We start from the raw sequence: 20,348 nt of genomic DNA, 5'->3' as shown, positions 1-20,348 counted from the left end.
CCTAATAGTAAGTGGTACTTACACCCACCCTCCCTCCCGCGCAGCTACCAACCCTCCCCGCTACCTACTGTACATCCTCCCGCCCAGCTACCTACACCCTCCGCACCGCTACACCCTCCCGCCCAGCTACCTACTCCCTCCGCACCGCTACCTACACCCTCCCGCCCAGCTACCTACACCCTCCGCACCGCTACCTACACCCTCCCGCCCAGCTACCTACACCCTCCTGCACTACTACCTACACCCTCCCTCCCTCCCTTCCCCGCCGCTACCTACACCCTCCCGCACCGCTACCTACCCTCCAGCGCTGCTCCCTACACCCTTCTTCACTGATCCCTACTGCAATCCCGGGATCCTGGGAATCCCGGGATTGATCGTTTTTCAATCCCGAATCCCGGAATTTAAAAAACAGCCCGGGATTGGCCTCCCCACCCAAATCTAACTCTCTCTGCACATGTTACATCTGCCCCACCTGCAGTGCACATGGTTTTGCCTATTAGAGAAAAAGTTTGCAGATATGATCAGGTCTGAATTAGGCCCACAGACTCACTCACAGCAACCTCCGCCATCACCCTAGGATTATAACATACAAGGTGCCACTGCAAAGGTTCCTTTACGCTGGTTATAACCTGCTTCCCCCGCTCTTTCCGGAGGTTACTCCCAGCTATTGGCTATTCTATAGGAGCAGGGGGCTCGTGCCAGCTGCTGCTCATATTACACAGCTATCATCACCCTACTCGTCACCGTCTCCACCTGCGGGAGAGCCCATTCCAGGAACTGAGGTCCAGACTGGACGGGGGACTCGGTATATAGAGTTTCAGCTAAAGAGATCTTGGAGACAGAGCCTGGTGGTCACTACATAATAGGGTATCTGGATGATAGATCTACAGTGTCTAATTAGACGGTCAGCATATGGTCGACATACATTAGGTACAAAAGGTCAACAATGGTCGACACAGAAATGGTCAATACATTTTTTTGTGGTTTTCACATGTTTTTTCCAACATTTGCTGGATTTAATTAGTATACACGTGGACACCCATTGGAAATAGTAACCTGCCTGACGCAGGTTCCAATGTGTAGACAGACATTGGGGCTAATTCAGGTTGGGTCGCAATCCACAATCCAACCGGAGGTTTTGAGATCGCCCCAGTAGGCGCATGTGCAGGTCCCGTCCTGTGCATGCACCTGCATTTACTGTGGATGAACTGCAGTAATTACGAACGTCTTTGCCTGATTGACAGGCCAAGGCGTTCTCGGGGCGGCAACGCTCCATTTCCAATGCGGAGACTAAGTGTTGCAGGGGGCGGCGGCGGCAGGGAAATGGGGGCGTGTCGGCGCAAACGGGGCATGTTGGCTGCGTTATAGAGGTGGCTGTGTGTCATCACACGCAGCCGCTCAGATCTTACAAATGGCGTCGGGCCTCACTCAGGCACAGCCAGGCTGCATTGGCAGGAGGCTTCCATAATTTCTGCGATCACTCTGAAATTGCGATCACGCCGCAATTTCATCGTGATTGCAGTGGGTGGGCGGCGGACAGCATGCTGGGCGGCCTTGCCCTGTTACAGGCGACCCCCACCATGCGAGTGAAAGGATTGCAAATTCTGCTAAAAAGCAATCCTTACTGAATAAGGTCCGTTGTCTGGAGCGACGGCAAATATGTCAACCCCATATTGTTGCCATGTATTAGGCCGACACTGACAAAAGGTCGGCATGGTCAAAAGTTTGAACATGGATAGATCAATAAGCAGGGCCGTTTCTAGACAATTTGGCTCCCAGTGCGAGATTTCAAAATGCGCCCCCCCCCCAATTGCTCTAAAAAAAAATGCGTGCCCCCCCCCCATATAGCCATAAAAAGAAAAAGCATGCGCGCGCTCCCAACAACGGTGTGTGGCCTGATTGAAATGGGCGTGGTCTCATTAAAGTGGGCGTGGCCTCGTCTGATATCACACCCACCACAGGAAGAAAGAAAAAAAATCCCCTTTTTACACATTACAGCAGGCAAGTGTCCCCATATTACACAGCGCGGCAGGCAGGTGTCCCCATTTTACACAGCGCGGCAGGCAGGTGTCCCCATTTTACAAAGTGCGGCAGGCAGATATCCCCATTTTACACAGTACGCAGGCGCCCCCATTTTACACAGTGCGGCAGGCAGGTATCCCCATTTTACACAGTACGGCAGGCAGATATCCCCATTTCACACAGTACGCAGGCAGGTGCCCCCATTTTACACACTACGCAGGCAGGTATCCCCATTTTACACAGTACGGCAGGCAGGTATCCCCATTTTACACAGTACGGCAGGCAGGTATCCCCATTTTACACAGTACGGCAGGCAGATATCCCCATTTTACACAGTACGCAGGCAGGTGCCCCCATTTTACACAGTGCGGCAGGCAGATATCCCCATTTTACACAGTACGGCAGGCAGATATCCCCATTTTACACAGTACGCAGGCAGGTGCCCCTATTTTACACAGTGCGGCAGGCAGGTATCCCCATAGGCAGGTGTCCCCATTTTACACAGTGCGGCAGGCAGGTATCCCCATTTTACACAGTACGGCAGGCAGGTATCCCCATAGGCAGGTGTCCCCATTTTACACAGTGCGGCAGGCAGGTATCCCCATTTTACACAGTACGGCAGGCAGGTATCCCCATTTTACACAGTACGCAGGCAGGTGCCCCCATTTTACACAGTGCGGCAGGCAGGTTTCCCCATTTTACACAGTACGGCAGGCAGGTATCCCCATAGGCAGGTGTCCCCATTTTACACAGTGCGGCAGGCAGGTATCCCCATAGGCAGGTGTCCCCATTTTACACAGTACGGCAGGCAGGTATCCCCATAGGCAGGTGTCCCCATTTTACACAGTGCGGCAGGCAGGTATCCCCATTTTACACAGTACGGCAGGCAGGTATCCCCATTTTACACAGTACGGCAGGCAGGTATCCCCATTTTACACAGTACGGCAGGCAGATATCCCCATTTTACACAGTGCGCAGGCAGGTGCCCCCATTTTACACAGTGCGGCAGGCAGGTATCCCCATAGGCAGGTGTCCCCATTTTACACAGTGCGGCAGGTAGGTATCCCCATAGGCAGGTGTCCCCATTTTACACAGTGCGGCAGCGGCAGGCAGGTTTCAAGTGGGGGGGGGAGAGAGAGAGAATATTTACGTCTTCCCGCTCTTCGGTCCCGCCGACTCACGTCCCTCGCGCCGGCCGCCTCCTCCTTCCATGCTTATCTCCTTATCGCCTCTGCCCGAGCGCTCCTGCTCGGGGGGCAGGGCTTCGTGGAATGACGCGTTTGCGTCGTGACGTCACGGCGCAAACGCGTCATTCCGCGAAACTCCGCCCCCCGAGCAGGAGCACTCGGGCAGAGGCGATAAGGAGTAACAAAGTGCCGCGGCGGGCGCCCCGTGCGGTTGCACGGCTCGCCCGCCGCTAGAAACGGCACTGTCAATAAGTACAAAGGGTCAACAGGTTCAAATGGTCGACATGGCACTGGTTGACACATGTGAACACAACTTATTTACGTTGTTTTGCATTTTTACATCTTTTTCATACTTTACTATCTACGTGGACTACGATTGGGAATACTAACCTGTTGTGTCAACTTTTTCTTGTGCTGACCATTTCCCATGTGATCTTTTGTACCCGTCAACCTTTTCCTGTGTCAGCCTTTTGTCCATGTCTAGTTTTTGTCAGTGTCGACCATATGGGGTCGACCTAATGACTGTCGACCTAGACATTGTAGATCATCTATACCTCACCCACCCGTTGCGTGGTGAGCAAAGCGAGCTCACAAGGGTCTACGTTTGTACTGATGGTACAAGATTTCCCCCCCCCCCCCCCAAAAAAAAAACCACGTTGAAAAAATAATTTGCCGACCTTTTGTACCTGTCAACCTTAATCACTGTCGACCTTTCATCTGTTGACCTTTTGTACCTGTCAACTTAATGCATGTCGAACATATGGTGTCGACCATCTCTGTGATAATGGGGCAGTTATGGCCTGATTCAGAACTGCATATAAAGTCAGTTCTGCGGGCGGATGCTGCGACCTTTAGCAACCGCGCAAGCGCCTGAGCCTGTATATGCCACTCTGTGCATCTCAGCCACATCTCGTATGCTCATCTCATAGCCGCTGTCGTCATCATCAGGGCGCCAGCCCTATCGCTGACGCAAGAGATGCGCCTGAACACCCTCTTACCACCCTTCAGCCATAGGTGGCGATACGGTGTGCATGTGACTTTGCCCTGCCGCTTAGCATGTGCTGCGAGAAGACATGCCAGACTCATCCTGCAAAACTGTGTTCATCAGCCACATAAGATAACCAATGGTCGTACCTGTGTTCTTTGGTGTAATTGGCCATTGCTGGTGCGAGGTATTGCTGTGATAATGGCTGAGCTGCTGCTGCTGCATGTTACCGGGATAATGAGGGGCGGCTGGCATGGTGACAATGCTGGTATAATACGGGCATAGGCGCATAACTTAGTAATCAAAGAAAATAGAAGCATATTGCCGAATTGTCCATTATACCTGCATTTGGTTTGTTACTTTCATTTGAATTTTCTAAACTGAAGTGTGTAGACGCAGCGCCCCACTGAATATTGCATTGGATGCGCACCACAACTTGCTATGGCTTGTCACTGGTGCGTCTACACCAGGGCTGGCCAAACCAGTCCTCGAGATCTACCAACAGTTCACATTTTCCAGACCACCTATCTGGTGCACAGGTGTAGTCATTACTAATTAAGATGTGCTGCATTCATTCCTAACTGACAATTCTACAGATCTCCAGGAGGCCTGGAAAACATGACCTGTTGGTTGATCTCGAGGACTGGTTTGGCCAGCCATGGTCTACACCAGAGGTTCTCAAACTTGGTCCTCAGGACCCCACACAGTGCATGTTTTGCAGGTAACCCAGCAGGTGCACAGGTGTATTAATTTCTCACTGACACATTTTAAAAGGTCCACAGGTGGAGCAAATTATTTCACTTGTGATTCTGTGAGGAGACCTGCAAAACATGCACCGTGTGGGGTCCTGAGGACCGAGTTTGAGAACCTGTGGTCTACACAGTCTGTTGCACCCAATGGACATAGCAACATTCCGCCACTAGGGGGCCTAACAAGTGAGGAGAACACAGTGGAGACAGCAGATTTTACACTGGCTTCTAGCACGTGGCAAAGGCCAAAATTAAAAGGCACGTATTAAATACTTACAGCTTGTGCCCTGAAATATATCTACTATGTAGAGCAGTGGTTTCCAAACTTTTTTGAATCACGGCGCCCTAGAGTATCAGAATTTTTTTCACGGCACCCCTACGCCAAAAATTTCTTATTGAGAAATTTAGAAAGAAATATTAAATTAAGTAAAGTGTATTTATATGTCATCCTTAGGCTCAATTGTGTGGTGAAAGACAAGATTTGCTTCTGTTTGTCCCCATATTTTATGACTGGCAGCCACCAGCAATGGTTTTGCCTATTATATTGACCATAAATAATTTGAAATGGTCCTGGACCACCAATCCAAGGCACCCCTGCAAGTGTCCCGAGGCACCCCAGGGAGCCACGGCACACAGTTTGGGAACCACTGATGTAGAGTTACAATTTACAGTGACAATGTTGTAAAAAAAAAAAAAAAAAAAAAAAATATATATATATATATATACTGTATGAATCTTTACAAATGTTTGACTAAAGCGTAGATTAGCGGTGCATGGCGATTTGATAAAGGTCCTATTTCTGCTGTTTTGGTATTTATCATTTTGCTTGGCCGTATACTGATAGCGACCCCTGCACATTGTATCCCCTGTAGAGAACTCTAGCACATATTTATGTGGAGCGTCTTCCTGTTGTGAACGCTGATCTTAAAGGGATGACCTCATCTTTTTCACTTCATTTTCTTTTCACAGCTAACGATTATCTTCAAGGACATGAAGCAATGCGTTGACCAGAGGATTTACCAGGCGGAGGTGGGCAACATGCCAGCAGCATTTGATGATGGCTCTGTGGACGGCGGCAAAAGAGCCGGTGGGAGCAGCCTGACGATCCACGAGAGAGAGCCTGGGAAGTACATCGAGATCCAGGCCGCTTATATTGGTACCACCATTCGAGTGCGACACTTGGACGGGCAGTTGTCGTTCTCCCTGCGTATGGCGGAGGAGATCTCCCAGGCCTTCCAGGAGGAGCAGGACCTGCAGCTCTGTGTGAGTGGCTGTCCGTCCGGCCAGTGGATTTCTAGAACTCCAGACCTGAGTAGGACCTCCTCGCTGAGCATGGAGACAGCCAGGTCGCTCTGCAGGGAGAAGCTGTCCGTAGAGGACGTGTACTTTCAGTCTTGTGTGTTTGACTTGATGGTTTCGGGGAATGGGAATTTGACGGACGCGGCATACCATGCCTTGGAAGATGCCAGAGAGTTCCATCCTGAGCCTGGAACTTTACATATATTCAGCAAAGGGGACAATGGACCTCATTTATCTTTCTCTATCTTTCTTCTGCTCCTCCTCAGGACTATCATTGGGTATACAGTGCAGGTTATCTGAGGTCTGCAGAACCAAGGACCCGCAGGAAATCCGAATGTGAAGATACGTCTTGTTCATGGAAATATGGTGGGCCTTTTGCAGGCCAGACTCTTCACCAACCCACTGAGACACCTTGTTTTTGGTTGTTGTAATATATTTATTTATGAACATGGATGTGGCTAGTCTAATAGGCCCTACACACTGGGCGATTATTCTCAAAGATATGAACGATCTTGTTCATTAATGAACGAGATACCGTTCATATCTTTGAGTGTGGAGGCTCCAGCGCTGAACAATGCGCGGCCCCGCGCTCGTTCATCGCTGGTGCCCAGTCGGCTGTACATGCAGGCCAATATGGACGATCTCGTCCATATTTGCCTGCACTTCAATGGAGCCGGGTGACGGGGGTAGTGAAGAAACTTCACTCCCCCTGTCACTGCCCACCCGCCGCCGGGTCGCCCGTCGGCCGGATCCGCCGTCGGGCAGCTAGGCGGCAGATCTTTATATGTGTAGGGTCCATAAGTCTAGGACTCTTAATAGCACATTGAATCATACTTGCCCATTCTCCTGAAATGTCCAGTAGTATCCACGGACTCCCGTGACACTATGTCACATTGGTGCATTTTGCCAGCTTCTTAGAGTAATGGGCAAGATGGGGGGAGTGTGACGGGATGATTGAAGAAAGTGTAGGTAAGTATGCATTGAATGGATCAGAGTGTAAGACAATAGTGGCATTTACAATTAATCACATATCGAGTTTCCAAACATAGTATACTGATGTGCGGATTTTTTAAGGTCCATTACTGAATTAAGGCAGTAAGTTGAGTCATCCCTTTTTGTTATCTAGATTGTGGGTAATCCTGGCATGTAATACTTCTAAGGGCTCATTACAGCACTGGCTATAAGTTTGGTGATATTGGCCACCTATAATGCACCTTATCGAAAGAGAACATGCTAGGGACTGGTGAAGGGCACCAAAACTCTTCTTACCTCCAAGCTCAGTAATGCAGGTTGTTTTAATATCTGAATGTTAAAGCACTTAAATTACCACTAATGTTCAATATCAGTATTTGTAAAGGGAAAAAAGTGGTGTAAAAAGCTGTGTTCATTTTCCATTTAATAGCATAATAAATATATACTGTGAAAGGGTTTGGGTTTAGGGAGTATAGGTGGTCCCGGATAATTATTGGGGGAGCTACCATTTTTTGCTTCTGCTGCTGTACAGGGGGACAGATGTATTAAGCCTGGAGAAGTGATAAAGCAGAGATAAGTGGAAGGTGATAACGCACCAGCCAATCAGCTCCTGTCATTTTTCAAACCTGTAATGATTGGCTGGTGCGTTATCACCTTCCACGTATCACTGCTTTATCACTTCTCCAGGCTTAATACATCTGCCCCCCATGGATTTTAAAGTGCATCTGCCATTTGCATACACTGGGTGGCGCTATTTCTTGGCCGTCCACAGTGTAAAATAACTAGAGATAGAGAATAAACAGATCTGAGTCAGCGCTCTTTAGCAACCCCAAGAGGAAGACCTGTTGAATATAGGGGGTCATTCCGAGTTGATCGTAGCTGTGCTAAATTTAGCACAGCTACGAACTTTAACTCAGACATGCGGGGGGACGCCCAGCACAGGGCTAGTCCGCCCCGCATGTCAGTGCCGGCCCCCCCGCACAAATACAAAAGCATTGCACAGCGGCGATGCCTTTGTATTTGAGGAGTAACTCCCGGCCAGCGCAGCTCCTGTGACTGGCCGGGAGTTACCCGTCGCTCCCGCTGGCCGCAGCGGCTGCGTGACACGTCACACAGCCACCACGGCCCGCCCCCCCCATCGGTCCGGCCATGCCTACGTTGGCCGGACCGCTCCCCCTAAACGGCGGCTTAACGCCGCCGTTCAGCCCCCTCCCGCCCAGCGACCGCCTCTGTCTCGGAGGCGATCGCTGGGCACCGACGACTGCCATGCGCCGGCGCACTGTAGCGCCGGTGCATGCGCAGTTCCGACCCGATCGCTGCGCTGCGACACACTGCAGATAGCGATCGAGTCGGAATGACCCCCATAATACTGTCTCATCTAAGTATTGTTTACAAGATTTGTTCAAAAAGGTCCCTTTTATTATTTTGTCAGCCATAATGACAGACATAATTAATATAGGCGATCCCAAAAACTGGAGATGTGCAGCTCTGACTTCCACTGGTCCTCTGCATAATGAGATGGGATCAGGGAAAATGGTGCAAATTATTGCAATAAAGCAGCTAAATCCTAACAAATCGTTTCCATTGAAAAAATGTGCCTTTGTCGAGTAATATATATTTGTACCACTAGGTGGCAGCAATGTTTAGCAAGTAGCATTACAAATGGTAACTACCACTGTAAATACTGGGAAATGTCTACAAATATTTAATATATTGAAACAGAATAAAAAGTGTTATATATATATATATATATTATATATTTTTTTGTTTGAGATGTATTTTATATATTGACTGACAAGAGAAACTTAGTTTTGTAAAACATATATATAACATTTTATTTTTCAAAACATTAACATCATGTTACTTTGGGTTGCCTCGTAAATAATTTAGCAAATATTTAAAGCAGAATATAAATTGAAAATATTCCTGTGTTTCATGTATTCTTTGGCCTGCTTCATTTCACTTCCTCGGGCATGACACTGATGAAATCGTAAATTCCACATCGACAATAACATTGGGGGTCATTCCGAGTTGTTCGCTCGCTAGCTGTTTTTAGCAGTCATGCAGACGCTAAGCCGCCGCCCTCTGGCAGTGTATGTTAGCTTAGCAGAAGTGCGAACGAAAGGATCGCAGAGCGGATAAAAAAAATAAATGTGCAGATTTAGAGTAGCTCCAGTCCTATTCAGCGCTTGCGATGTCTTCAGACCATTCAGTTCCGGATTTGACGCCACAAACACGCCCTGCGTTCGGCCAGCCACGCCTGCGTTTATCTTGGCACGCCTGCATTTTTCCGAACACTCCCTGAAAACGGTCAGTTGACACCCAGAAACGCCCACTTCATGTCGATCACTCTGCGGCGGCCATTGCAACTGAAAAGCTTTGCTAGACCTTGTGTAAAACTACATCGGCCATTGTGACAGTACGTCACGCATGCGCACTGTGCCGCATACACATGCGCAGAAGTGCCGGTTTTGTACTTAATCGCAGCGCAGCAAACATTTTCAGCTAGCGATCAACTCGGAATCACACCCTTAGCTCCCTCTGTAAAATCGCTCGGTGGGGAAAATAGATTCTACTACTTCTGCAGAAAAGTGTCTCTCAGATGGAAATACCTGTTTTCTGTTTGTGAGTGTAGCCAGTCAGTCAGTGATGCTCCACAGGGTCACATGATGACAGAAGGAGGAGGGGCTTAGGATACTGCGCTATGAATTTGTGTTAATCTCAGCTCACCACATCATAAGTCATTGGACGGTGGCGGCCATTGTAATCGCCTGACACTTAGCAAGTCTTCCGCTACCAAACTGTAGTCTAGAATGACGCTGTCATCCTCCGTATCGTAGTACACTGGCGCTTTCTGGTATCGGAATATAACAGCCATTGCAACACTGGCCACACAACTAGCCAAATACATTATAATATAAACAAATGGCTATATATGTCAGGTTGGCAGGCATTGCACCCGGGTCATTTTGTGGCTGAAATTGAAGGAAAACGCTGGATGCAGCATTAGGAGATAATCGCTGGGGAAATCACTGGATGCAGCACCCTCTCCCTGGCATCACCGACTGCCTTTCCCTTGTGTCACCCAGTGCCTCTCCCTGGTGTCACCCTCTCGGTCAACCTTTTTCCAGTCACTCACTACCTCTCACTGGCACCATTCACTGCCTCTCCCTGTCCTCCACTGCCTTTTAGGCTCTCCATCACCCACTGTCTCTCGCCTTCTACTTCTCCCTGGCATCACCCACTGCCTGTCACCCACTGTCTCTCCTTGGCGTTACTCACTCCCTGTCACCCACTCTCTCTGTCACCATTTCCCTGTCTTCCACTGACTCATTCTATCACCCTCTCTCTCTCTCTCTCTCTTGGTCACCATTTCCCTGTCACCCTTTCCCTGTCTCCCACTGACTAATTCTATCACCCTCTCCCTGTCACCCACTGCCTTTCCCCTGCATCACTATCTCCCCATCACCCTCTCCCCAAGGCATTACCCTCTCCCCATGATACGGGTACGGCATTCCCTTTGAGGCCACACCCTTGTTTCAAGACCACGCCCCTATTTCTCTGTCATGGTGTCCCTCCTGTCCTTTTAATCTGGATCTGCCCCTGTAGTGATATACATAAAACAGTCGGGCCAGCCCATCTGAGTTGAATGTCTTTGTTTTACGGTTGTATTCAACATTCCACAATCCATGTCCCTTGCTCTGCGAAGCATTGGAGCGAGTCCATGGAGCTGCAGAGAACCTGGTTCTGACTCTGCACATATGTGTACACATTGGTTTCCTTATATACTGGACAGTGAGTGTAATACAGTATTAATAATTAACACTATAGTACAGACCAGTGCCGTAACTAGGCATTTTAGCACTGTGTGCAAGAAACGGCGTTGGCACCGCCCCATGCAAGACAGGGGCAGTGCGTGCTATAGGGGCGTGGCTTAATGGGGAATGGGCGTGGCCACAAAATAATACCAATTCATACTACGGTGCACAGTAGTCTCCACTATTCAAATTACGCTGCACAGTAGCGCCACTACACCAGGTAGAGCCCCTTTTACACATTACGGCAGACAGCGTCCCCTTTTTAGACGTTACGGCAGACAGTATCCCTTTTTACACATTGCAGCAGACAGTGCCCCCTTTTTACACATTACGGCAGACAGCGCCCCCCTTTTTACACATTACTGCAGACAGCGTCCCCTTTTTGCACAGTACGGCAGACAGCGTCCCCCTTTTCACACATTACTGTAGACAGCATCCTCTTTTTACACATTATGGCAGACAGCGTCCCCCTTTTTACACATTACGGCAGACAGTCCCCCTTTTTACACATTATGGCAGACAGCGTCCCCTTATTACATATGGCAGACAGCGTCCCCCTTTTTACACATTACGGCAGACAGTCCCCCTTTTTTACACATTACGGCAGACAGCGTCCCCTTTTTACACATTACAGCAGACAGCGTCCCCCTTTTTACACATTGCGGCAGACAGCGTCCCTTCTTACACATTTTGGCAGACAGCGTCCCCCTTTTTACACATTACGGTAGACAGCGTCCCCCTTTTTACACATTAGGCAGGCAGAGCCCCCTTTTTACACATTAGGCAAGCAGAGACCCCCTTTTTACACATTAGGCAAGCAGAGCCCCCCTTTTTATACATTAGGCAGGCAGAGCCCCCCTTTGCTACACAATAGGCAGCAGTCCCCCTTTGAGAAAGGTTGTTCATATGTGGCGATGTGTGTATGCGCTGGGGCGGTGCGTCCACTCTCAGTGCCAGGCTCAGTGCCTGCACCGGACCCATGCCACGCCCCCACCCCGTTCAGCTGCTGACGCCACCTCCGTTTCCCACGCCCATGCCACCCCACCCCCGCATGGCTCCGTCTCCACCTGGGAAATGAAGCATTGCTGCACCCCTCCCTCCATGCGAATGCCTCTGCTGATTGACAGGAAGACGCGTTCGCATTCACTGTGGTGCGCCTGCAGTAAATGCGGATGCATGTGCATGACGGTCCCTGTTCATGCGCCTGCATCATCATCGTATTTTTTTAGGTTGGATCGCGAGGCCCATAGTGTAGATATTATACGTAGCTTTGTATATTGGGTGTGATCCGGAGATGTGCGCTAATGCTGTCGCAGCTGCAAATGTGTACGCAGCGACTGTGCGAAAATACAGAAATGTCGTTGCCGCCAGGCGTAGCATTGAGACACCCACCGCCGGCTGTGCAAATCCCAGCAGCTGTGTACAAAGATCATCTCAGTTGCGCGGCATCACCGCAGGAGGTAAGACGCTGGAGCCATTAGAGCTACCTATGGGATCGCAGTCTTAAGTTATTAACCATCACCTTCTTGTAAGAACTCAGTCATGTATGGTGTTATCTGCACATGGATTGTGGCATATCTTCTTACAATATTACTCACTGCATTCTAATTTAAGGCTAGATTTACTAAGCAGGAGCTTTTGGAAGCCGCTGATTCTTGGCGAGTTTGACCGCCAAATTTAAAACGGTAATATTAAATGCAAAATATGCCAAGTTTTGCTTTTCATATTAATGACGTTTAAAAATGTGGGGTCCCACCCACTGACAATCAGCGGCTTGCAAATGCTGGCAGAGGTTGTGGTAGCGGCCGCTAGCACCACTGAGACATAGAGACGCTTGGTGATCATCAGTAAAAGTGAGTGCAATTAATTTGTGCTAATACTTAAAGTGGAAAGGGACACACACAAAAACCCATCCCCTTTTGTATATATGACGTACAGTATCACTGCCCTACCCCAATGATATACAGACAGGGGTCTTTTCCCAAGAGAAACGAAGGCTGCAGAAATGCAATATTCCCCTCTACTTGCATTATCTCACATACAGCTGGGTCCTCGGGCACGACCCCCATCACTATGCGCAGGCACGTCGCATGGGTACAAAACAGATAGCCGCTCAGCGATGGGTTTGTGCGAAGGATTCATTCGCACGGGCGATCGCAAGGAGATTGACAGGAAGAGGGCGTTTGTGGGTGGCATCTGACCGTTTTCAGGGAGTGTTTGGAGAAACGCAGGCGTGTCCAAGCGTTTGCAGGGAGGGTGTCGAACATCAAATCTGGTCCTGAGCAGCCTGAAGTGATCGCAGCGGCTGAGTAAGTTCTGGGAGGCGCAGAGACTGCACAAAATCTGTTTTTGCAGCTCTGCTACACATGCGTTCCCACACTTGCACAGCTAAAATACACTCCCCCTGTAGGCGGCGACTATCTGATCGCAGGGCTGCAAAAATCGCTGCTTAGTGATCAGATCTGAATTACCCCCTTAACAAGCTCTTGAACCAATGGAAAGATGGGAGCATATCTGGATGGCGGAGCCAGGGCAGGCAGCACGTATGGTAATGAGACTGCCATTCGGTTTGTGCGGCTGTCTTTCGCTTTCATTTGCCTGAGAAGTGAGGGGGTCAACTCTGTTCCGTTTGTTTTTTTTGCATAACTGCGTTATAAATAATAGTTTAATTTTACATATGGCGCTCCTCTGTTCCATAAACCAAGCACTGCAGCCCTATGTACACACTATGGGGGTAATTCCAAGTTGATCGCAGCAGGAAATTTTTTAGCAGTTGGGGAAAACCATGTGCACTGCAGGTGGAGAAGATGTAACATGTGCAGAGAGAGTTAGATTTGGGTGGGTTATTTTGTTTCTGTGCTGGGTAAATACTGGCTGCTTTATTTTTACACTGCAATTTAGATTTCAGTTAGGACACCCCACACCCAAACCTAACTCTCTCTGCACATGTTATATCTGCCCCCTGCAGTGCACATGGTTTTGCCAAACTGCTAAAAAAAATCCTGCTGCGATCAACTTGGAATTACCCCCTATGTATCAGTTTCCAGGGACCAGCTAATCTGAGAAGCTGTACTTCCAGATACTGCTCTCCCTGCAGGCCTTTGGCAGAACATTGGAAACTTTGCATCCTGTTTACCACACTGCAATGTGCGGAATGTGTCCTGGAGCAGCCCCGAACAGTTCTCAGCTACAGGCAATGTTCCTCTAGTCCAGTGGTTCTCAAACTCGGTCCTCAGGACCCCACACAGTGCATGTTTTGCAGGTAACCTAGCAGGTGCACAGGTGTATTAATTACTCACTGACACATTTAAAAAGGTCCACAGGTGGAGCTAATTATTTCACTTGTGATTCTGTGAGGAGACCTGCAAAACATGCACCGTGTGGGGTCCTGAGGACCGAGTTTGAGAACCTGTACTCTAGTCCATATTATACATGATGCCCTCAGTTGCTGGGAGGTTGTCTGTGATTTTACCTCAGTTGGAGAGTGATGCTACATGGGAAATGAATTGGTTCCTATTTCCATGCAAGAGAACCAGCTTTATTATATGACAAGGGCCAGAATGCTGTAGCAGCACACGTCTATTTCATAACAAAGACACAAGGGCCCTCATTCCGAGTTGATCGCTCGCTAGCTAATTTTAGCAGCCGTGCAAACGCATAGTCACCGCCCACGGGGGAGTGTATTTTCGCTTTGCAAGTGTGCGAACGCCTGTGCAGCCGAGCTGTGCAAAAACATTTTGTGCAGTTTGAGTAGCTCTGGACTTACTCATCCCTTGCGATCACTTCAGTCTTTTTGGTGCCGGAATTGACATCAGACACCGGCCCTGCAAACGCTTGGACACGCCTGCGTTTTTCCAAACACTCCCTGAAAACGGTCAGTTGCCACCCACAAACACCATCTTCCTGTCAATCTCCTTGCGATCGCCCGTGCGAATGGATTCTTCGTTAAATCCATCGCCCAACAACGATCCACTGCATGCGCAGTAGATACCTGATCGCTGCGCTGCGAAAAACGTCAGCGAGCGTTCAACTCGGAATGACCCCCAATATGCAATGATTCAACTTTATATAAACGCATTACAGGGAAATATGGTCAGCGTAAAGAAAGCTCTTATCCAATATAGGTTTTATTGGTTACTTATGTCACTTTGGGTATTATTCTGTTGTTACCATGTACTTCAGAGGTATGTGGTCTCTAGGTCGACAATATGTATTGGTCGACAGTTACTAGGTTGACAGGATTTCTAGGTCGACAGGGTCTCTAGGTTGACATGTTCTAGGTCGACAGGTCAAAAGGTCGATATGGGTTTTTCACAATTTTTTTATTTGTAAAAAAACTTTTGCATACTTAACAATCCACGTGGACTATGATTGGGAATAGTAACCTGTGCCGAGCGCAGCGGTAGCAGAGCGAAGAGAGCCATGCGAGGGGACACGGTGCACTAATTGGGGTTCCCAGTCACTGCATGGAAAAAACGACACAAAAACAATCCCTGCCGACCTAGTTACTGTCGACCAATAGTGGTCGACCTAGACACTGTCGACCTAAGTGTGGACGACCCTCCATACCACACCCACTTCAGGGACTGGGCTCAGGTGCAGTCTCATTCTGCGGCCCTGTCACACTCAACAAAGTGCTGGATGTGACAAGACCGCACACTCAGTCACTGCATATACAGTATGTCTTTGTATCTTGCATGGTTTACCTCACACATTGTAACCTTTGTAGTGCACTCAAGATGGCTGCCTCGCCAGGTACGCCCGTGGGTGGGATGAGAAATACTTGGAAATGATAGTTATGTTACGTAAGGTACCTGGTGGTACCTGGTAGCTTTCATGGGTGGGTTATGTAACCTGTGGAATTTATTACCCAAAACGGCTCCACGAACCCTGCATTAAGTTCATTATCTACACTAAGGGGGGCATTCCGAGTTGATCGCTCGCCAGCTGTTTTTAGCAACCATGCAAACGCTATGCCGCCGCCCTCTGGGAGCGTATTTTAGCTTAGCAGAAGTGCGAACGAAAGGATCGCAGAGCGACTACGATAAAAAATTTTGCAGTTTCAGAGTAGCTTCAGACCTACTCAGCGCTTGCGATCACTTCAGAATGTTCAGTTCCGGATTTGTCATCACAAACACGCCCTGCGTTTGCCCAGCCACGTCTGCGTTTTTCCTGGCACGCCTGCATTTTTTCGAGCACTCCCTGAAAACGGTCAGTTGACCCCCAGAAACGCCCCTTTTCCTGTCAATAACTCTGCGGCTGCCATTGCGACTGAAAAGCTTTGCTAGACCCTGTGTAAACATACTTTGCCCATAGTGAAAGTACGTCGTGCGTGCGCAGAAGTGCCCTTTTTTTGCATCATCGCTGCGCAGCGAACATTTTTAGCTAGCGATCAACTCGGAATGACCCCCTATGTTCATTGTTTTTATCTTTGTTATTATCTTTGTGCTGTAATACTAGACCTCTGTGCTCTGTTGTTGATGCTTGTAAAGAAACTGCAGGATAAATAAATATAAAATAATATAGAAATAAAATCCTTCTTCTTCTTCTTCTTATTATTATTATTTGCATTGCTGAGACCAATAATTGTTTCCTTCCCAATGACATACTTCGTATAATAAGCCTTTCACGCAGCTCTGTCCTCATGACGCTCCTCAGTCCAATCCTCACCCTCTTCTCACTAGACTGCGCGGCTAGTATCACTCATCTCAACCCGCAGCTGGTGTGGTAGTAAACTGACGTAACTTGTGATCTGGGCATGACTTCCCCGTGTCCGTAACATATATTGGTGACAAAATGTATGACAGGAATGCTTGATTTTTTAGAGGAGGCCAGCGAGCAAAACCCAAATCAAATGATCTATTACTTTAGTGGGGTCTGGTGACCGCTTTAATGTCCTGATTCAGATTTGTATGCAATTTCGCTGCAGCTGCGAAAAGTATACATATATACCGGGACCGATATGACTGAGCCTTACCATGCACCCGAAACTAGCTACCCGTGGCGCAGTGTCTAAGTGTATGGGGGGATACACCTAACGTTTCTGCGCTTTATGACCTGAGACACGTGGCGTGACTTAGACGCTGCGCCGCAGGTAGCTAGTTTCTGGTGCATGTGTTTCACTGCGTCTGCAATGCGAATACTCTGGGAGTTTTGCATTGTACACATATTGAGGCTAGGGTGTATGAGGACCAATCTATATAATGCAATATACAACGCTTGTGTATCAGGTGTTGTTCTGTGTGAGTCACTATTGCTGCAGCTTGTGACCTGATAGTGAAAGTGCTTAATGTTCTTTGTCCAAACCACAGGATGCTGATGTGATAGTTAGACTTACGCAGAGCAGACGATGTTTATTCTGAGCTCAGGAATACAAAAGCTTGTTATTCCTTCTCAATCTGTGTGCCAGAAAGCAAGAGTTCACTGAGAAAACGGACCCACACATTAGAGGTGCATTGGGGCAATTATTGCAGATTCCCCCGACAGATTTAATTACTTATTAATTTATTTATTAACAGTTTCCTATATAGCGCAGCAAATTCTATTGCGCTTTACAAGTGGACACATTTAGAAGACAAAACCGGGTAAAAACAAACAGTCATAGAGGTAGGAGGGCCCTGCTTGCAAGCTTACAATCTATGGGGAAATGGGCATTGATACACGAGGATAGGTCATACTTACCTACATTCTGGCTGCTCTCTGCGGGAGAGAGCCGCCAGGTCGTCTCAGAGGGCGGGCAGGGGAGGCTGTAACGTGGATGAAGGGGTGGGCCGGGGGGGGGGGGAGGGCGGACCGGGGGGGGAGTCACGATGACACTGCCTTTAAGCCATGCCCCCCCGCTCTGTGATGCCGCGATCACCGGCATTACACTGAAGGGGGCGTGGCTATGATGACGCGATTCAGCAAGAATCGCGTCATCAACTGCCCGGACCGCCCACTTTGCACACTAAGTGGGCGGACGGGCAGGGGGACCCCGCGAATCGGGAGACTTGCCTGCTCTTCCGGGGGTCGGGAGGGTCACCCGATTTTCGGGAGCCTCCCGGCCATTCCGGGAGAGTAGGCAAGTATGGGATAGGTGCTATCTATTGTATACAGTAGTTGTCCACCAGATTGTAAAGGTTCTTGGTGGGCTGCCTGATATCACAGCACAGCAGTGATGAACCAGGGTCAGGAGGACGGGAGCGTTAAGAATGAAAATATATGGGGGATATGTGTGAACTGTTCTGTGGGGATATCATTGGATAGGAAAGCTATAAATCATCGATGTTCCCCGACTGGTGGATAAGATTGCTGATCAGTGGATCAGCGTCTGGGAATTGCACTGAAGATATATCTATATGGCCTGCATGAGACAAAATTCCTGCACCTCCGGAACTCGGACACTAGTTAGCTTAGCCGAGTTAGTGTAAGACTCAGGGCCGTCTTTTCCTATGGGCTCAATGGGCTCTTTCCCAAGGGCCCCAGGAGTTTAAGGGCCCTAGGCTGATAGCTGAGGGTCCCCTCTTTCCAGCGGTACCAGATTTTTGAAAATCGGCCCTGGGGAACCGGAGATATCCGACTTGAAACTAGTGGTCCCCATCCAAACCTGATAATTGCTGTTCCCAGCCAGATATCTCAGGTTCTGTCTGACTTAGAGTTTTTCTGAGGGTATAATCCAAAAGCTGTGACTCTCCCCTTTCAGTGAACACTGGCAGCTTGTCTCTGCTATGACCAGAACCAGAGATATCAGCCTTCAAGCAGATGGTCCCTGCTCCAGCTCCACACGCCTAATATGCAGTTTTAGATTTTTGTTGGTGAATTGCTCTGGCTCCTGAACTCTGAACCCCAAGAAAGGTGGGACTCTCTAGTTTTTTTATCCCATAAAGCTAAGAAATATATTTACAGGAACTTGAGATATCTGCAGTCAAGCAAGCTGTCCTCCCACAAAAAAAATAAGATTTTACTTACCGATAAATCTATTTCTCGTAGTCCGTAGTGGATGCTGGGGACTCCGTCAGGACCATGGGGAATAGCGGCTCCGCAGGAGACAGGGCACAAAACTAAAGCTTTAGGATCAGGTGGTGTGTACTGGCTCCTCCCCCTATGACCCTCCTCCAAGCCTCAGTTAGGATACTGTGCCCGGACGAGCGTACACAATAAGGAAGGATATTGAATCCCGGGTAAGACTCATACCAGCCACACCAATCACACCGTATAACTTGTGATCTAAACCCAGTTAACAGTATGACAAACGTAGGAGCCTCTGAACAGACGGCTCACAACAAATAACAACCCGATTTTTTTGTAACAATAACTATGTACAAGTATTGCAGACAATCCGCACTTGGGATGGGCGCCCAGCATCCACTACGGACTACGAGAAATAGATTTATCGGTAAGTAAAATCTTATTTTCTCTGACGTCCTAAGTGGATGCTGGGGACTCCGTCAGGACCATGGGGATTATACCAAAGCTCCCAAACGGGCGGGAGAGTGCGGATGACTCTGCAGCACCGAATGAGAGAACTCCAGGTCCTCTTTAGCCAGGGTATCAAATTTGTAGAATTTTACAAACGTGTTCTCCCCCGACCACGTAGCTGCTCGGCAGAGTTGTAATGCCGAGACCCCTCGGGCAGCCGCCCAGGATGAGCCCACCTTCCTTGTGGAATGGGCCTTGACAGATTTAGGCTGTGGCAGGCCTGCCACAGAATGTGCAAGTTGAATTGTGCTACAAATCCAACGAGCAATCGTCTGCTTAGAAGCAGGAGCACCCAGCTTGTTGGGTGCATACAGTATAAACAGCGAGTCAGATTTTCTGACTCCAGCCGTCCTTGAAATGTATATTTTCAATGCCCTGACAACGTCCAGCAACTTGGAATCTTCCAAATCGCTAGTAGCCGCAGGCACCACAATAGGCTGGTTCAGGTGAAACGCTGACACCACCTTAGGCAGAAAATGAGGACGCGTCCGCAGTTCTGCCCTGTCCGAATGGAAAATCAGATATGGGCTCTTATACGATAAAGCCGCCAATTCTGATACTCTCCTGGCTGAAGCCAGGGCCAGTAGCATGGTTACTTTCCATGTAAGATATTTCAAATCCACCGATTTGAGTGGCTCAAACCAATGGGATTTGAGAAAATCCAAAACTACATTCAGGTCCAACGGAGCCACTGGGGGCACAACCGGGGGCTGTATATGTAGTACTCCTTTTACAAAAGTCTGGACTTCAGGAACTGAAGCCAATTCTTTCTGGAAGAAAATCGACAGGGACGAAATTTGAACCTTAATGGACCCCAATTTGAGGCCCATAGACAATCCTGTTTGCAGGAAATGTAGGA

The 20,348-nt window shown here is 48.7% G+C and overlaps 1 protein-coding gene across 2 annotated transcripts in view; it reads left to right on the top strand.

Moving 5' to 3' along the window:
- Positions 1–16,528, top strand: part of HJV (hemojuvelin BMP co-receptor) — a 61,502-nt gene extending 44,974 nt beyond the window's left edge. For both annotated transcript variants that reach the window (XM_063947144.1, XM_063947145.1), the window contains one exon: positions 5,913–16,528. In XM_063947144.1, coding sequence (XP_063803214.1) covers positions 5,913–6,542 — 630 coding nt within the window. In that variant the 3' untranslated portion in view covers positions 6,543–16,528. The remainder of the gene's footprint in view (positions 1–5,912) is intronic.
- The last annotated feature ends 3,820 nt before the right edge of the window (positions 16,529–20,348 follow it).

Source organism: Pseudophryne corroboree, chromosome 12 (genome assembly GCF_028390025.1).
Source record: "Pseudophryne corroboree isolate aPseCor3 chromosome 12, aPseCor3.hap2, whole genome shotgun sequence".
NCBI lineage: Eukaryota > Metazoa > Chordata > Amphibia > Anura > Myobatrachidae > Pseudophryne > Pseudophryne corroboree.
The sequence above is the reverse complement of the archived record's forward strand: the minus strand, read 5'-3'. Positions and strand labels throughout refer to the sequence as shown.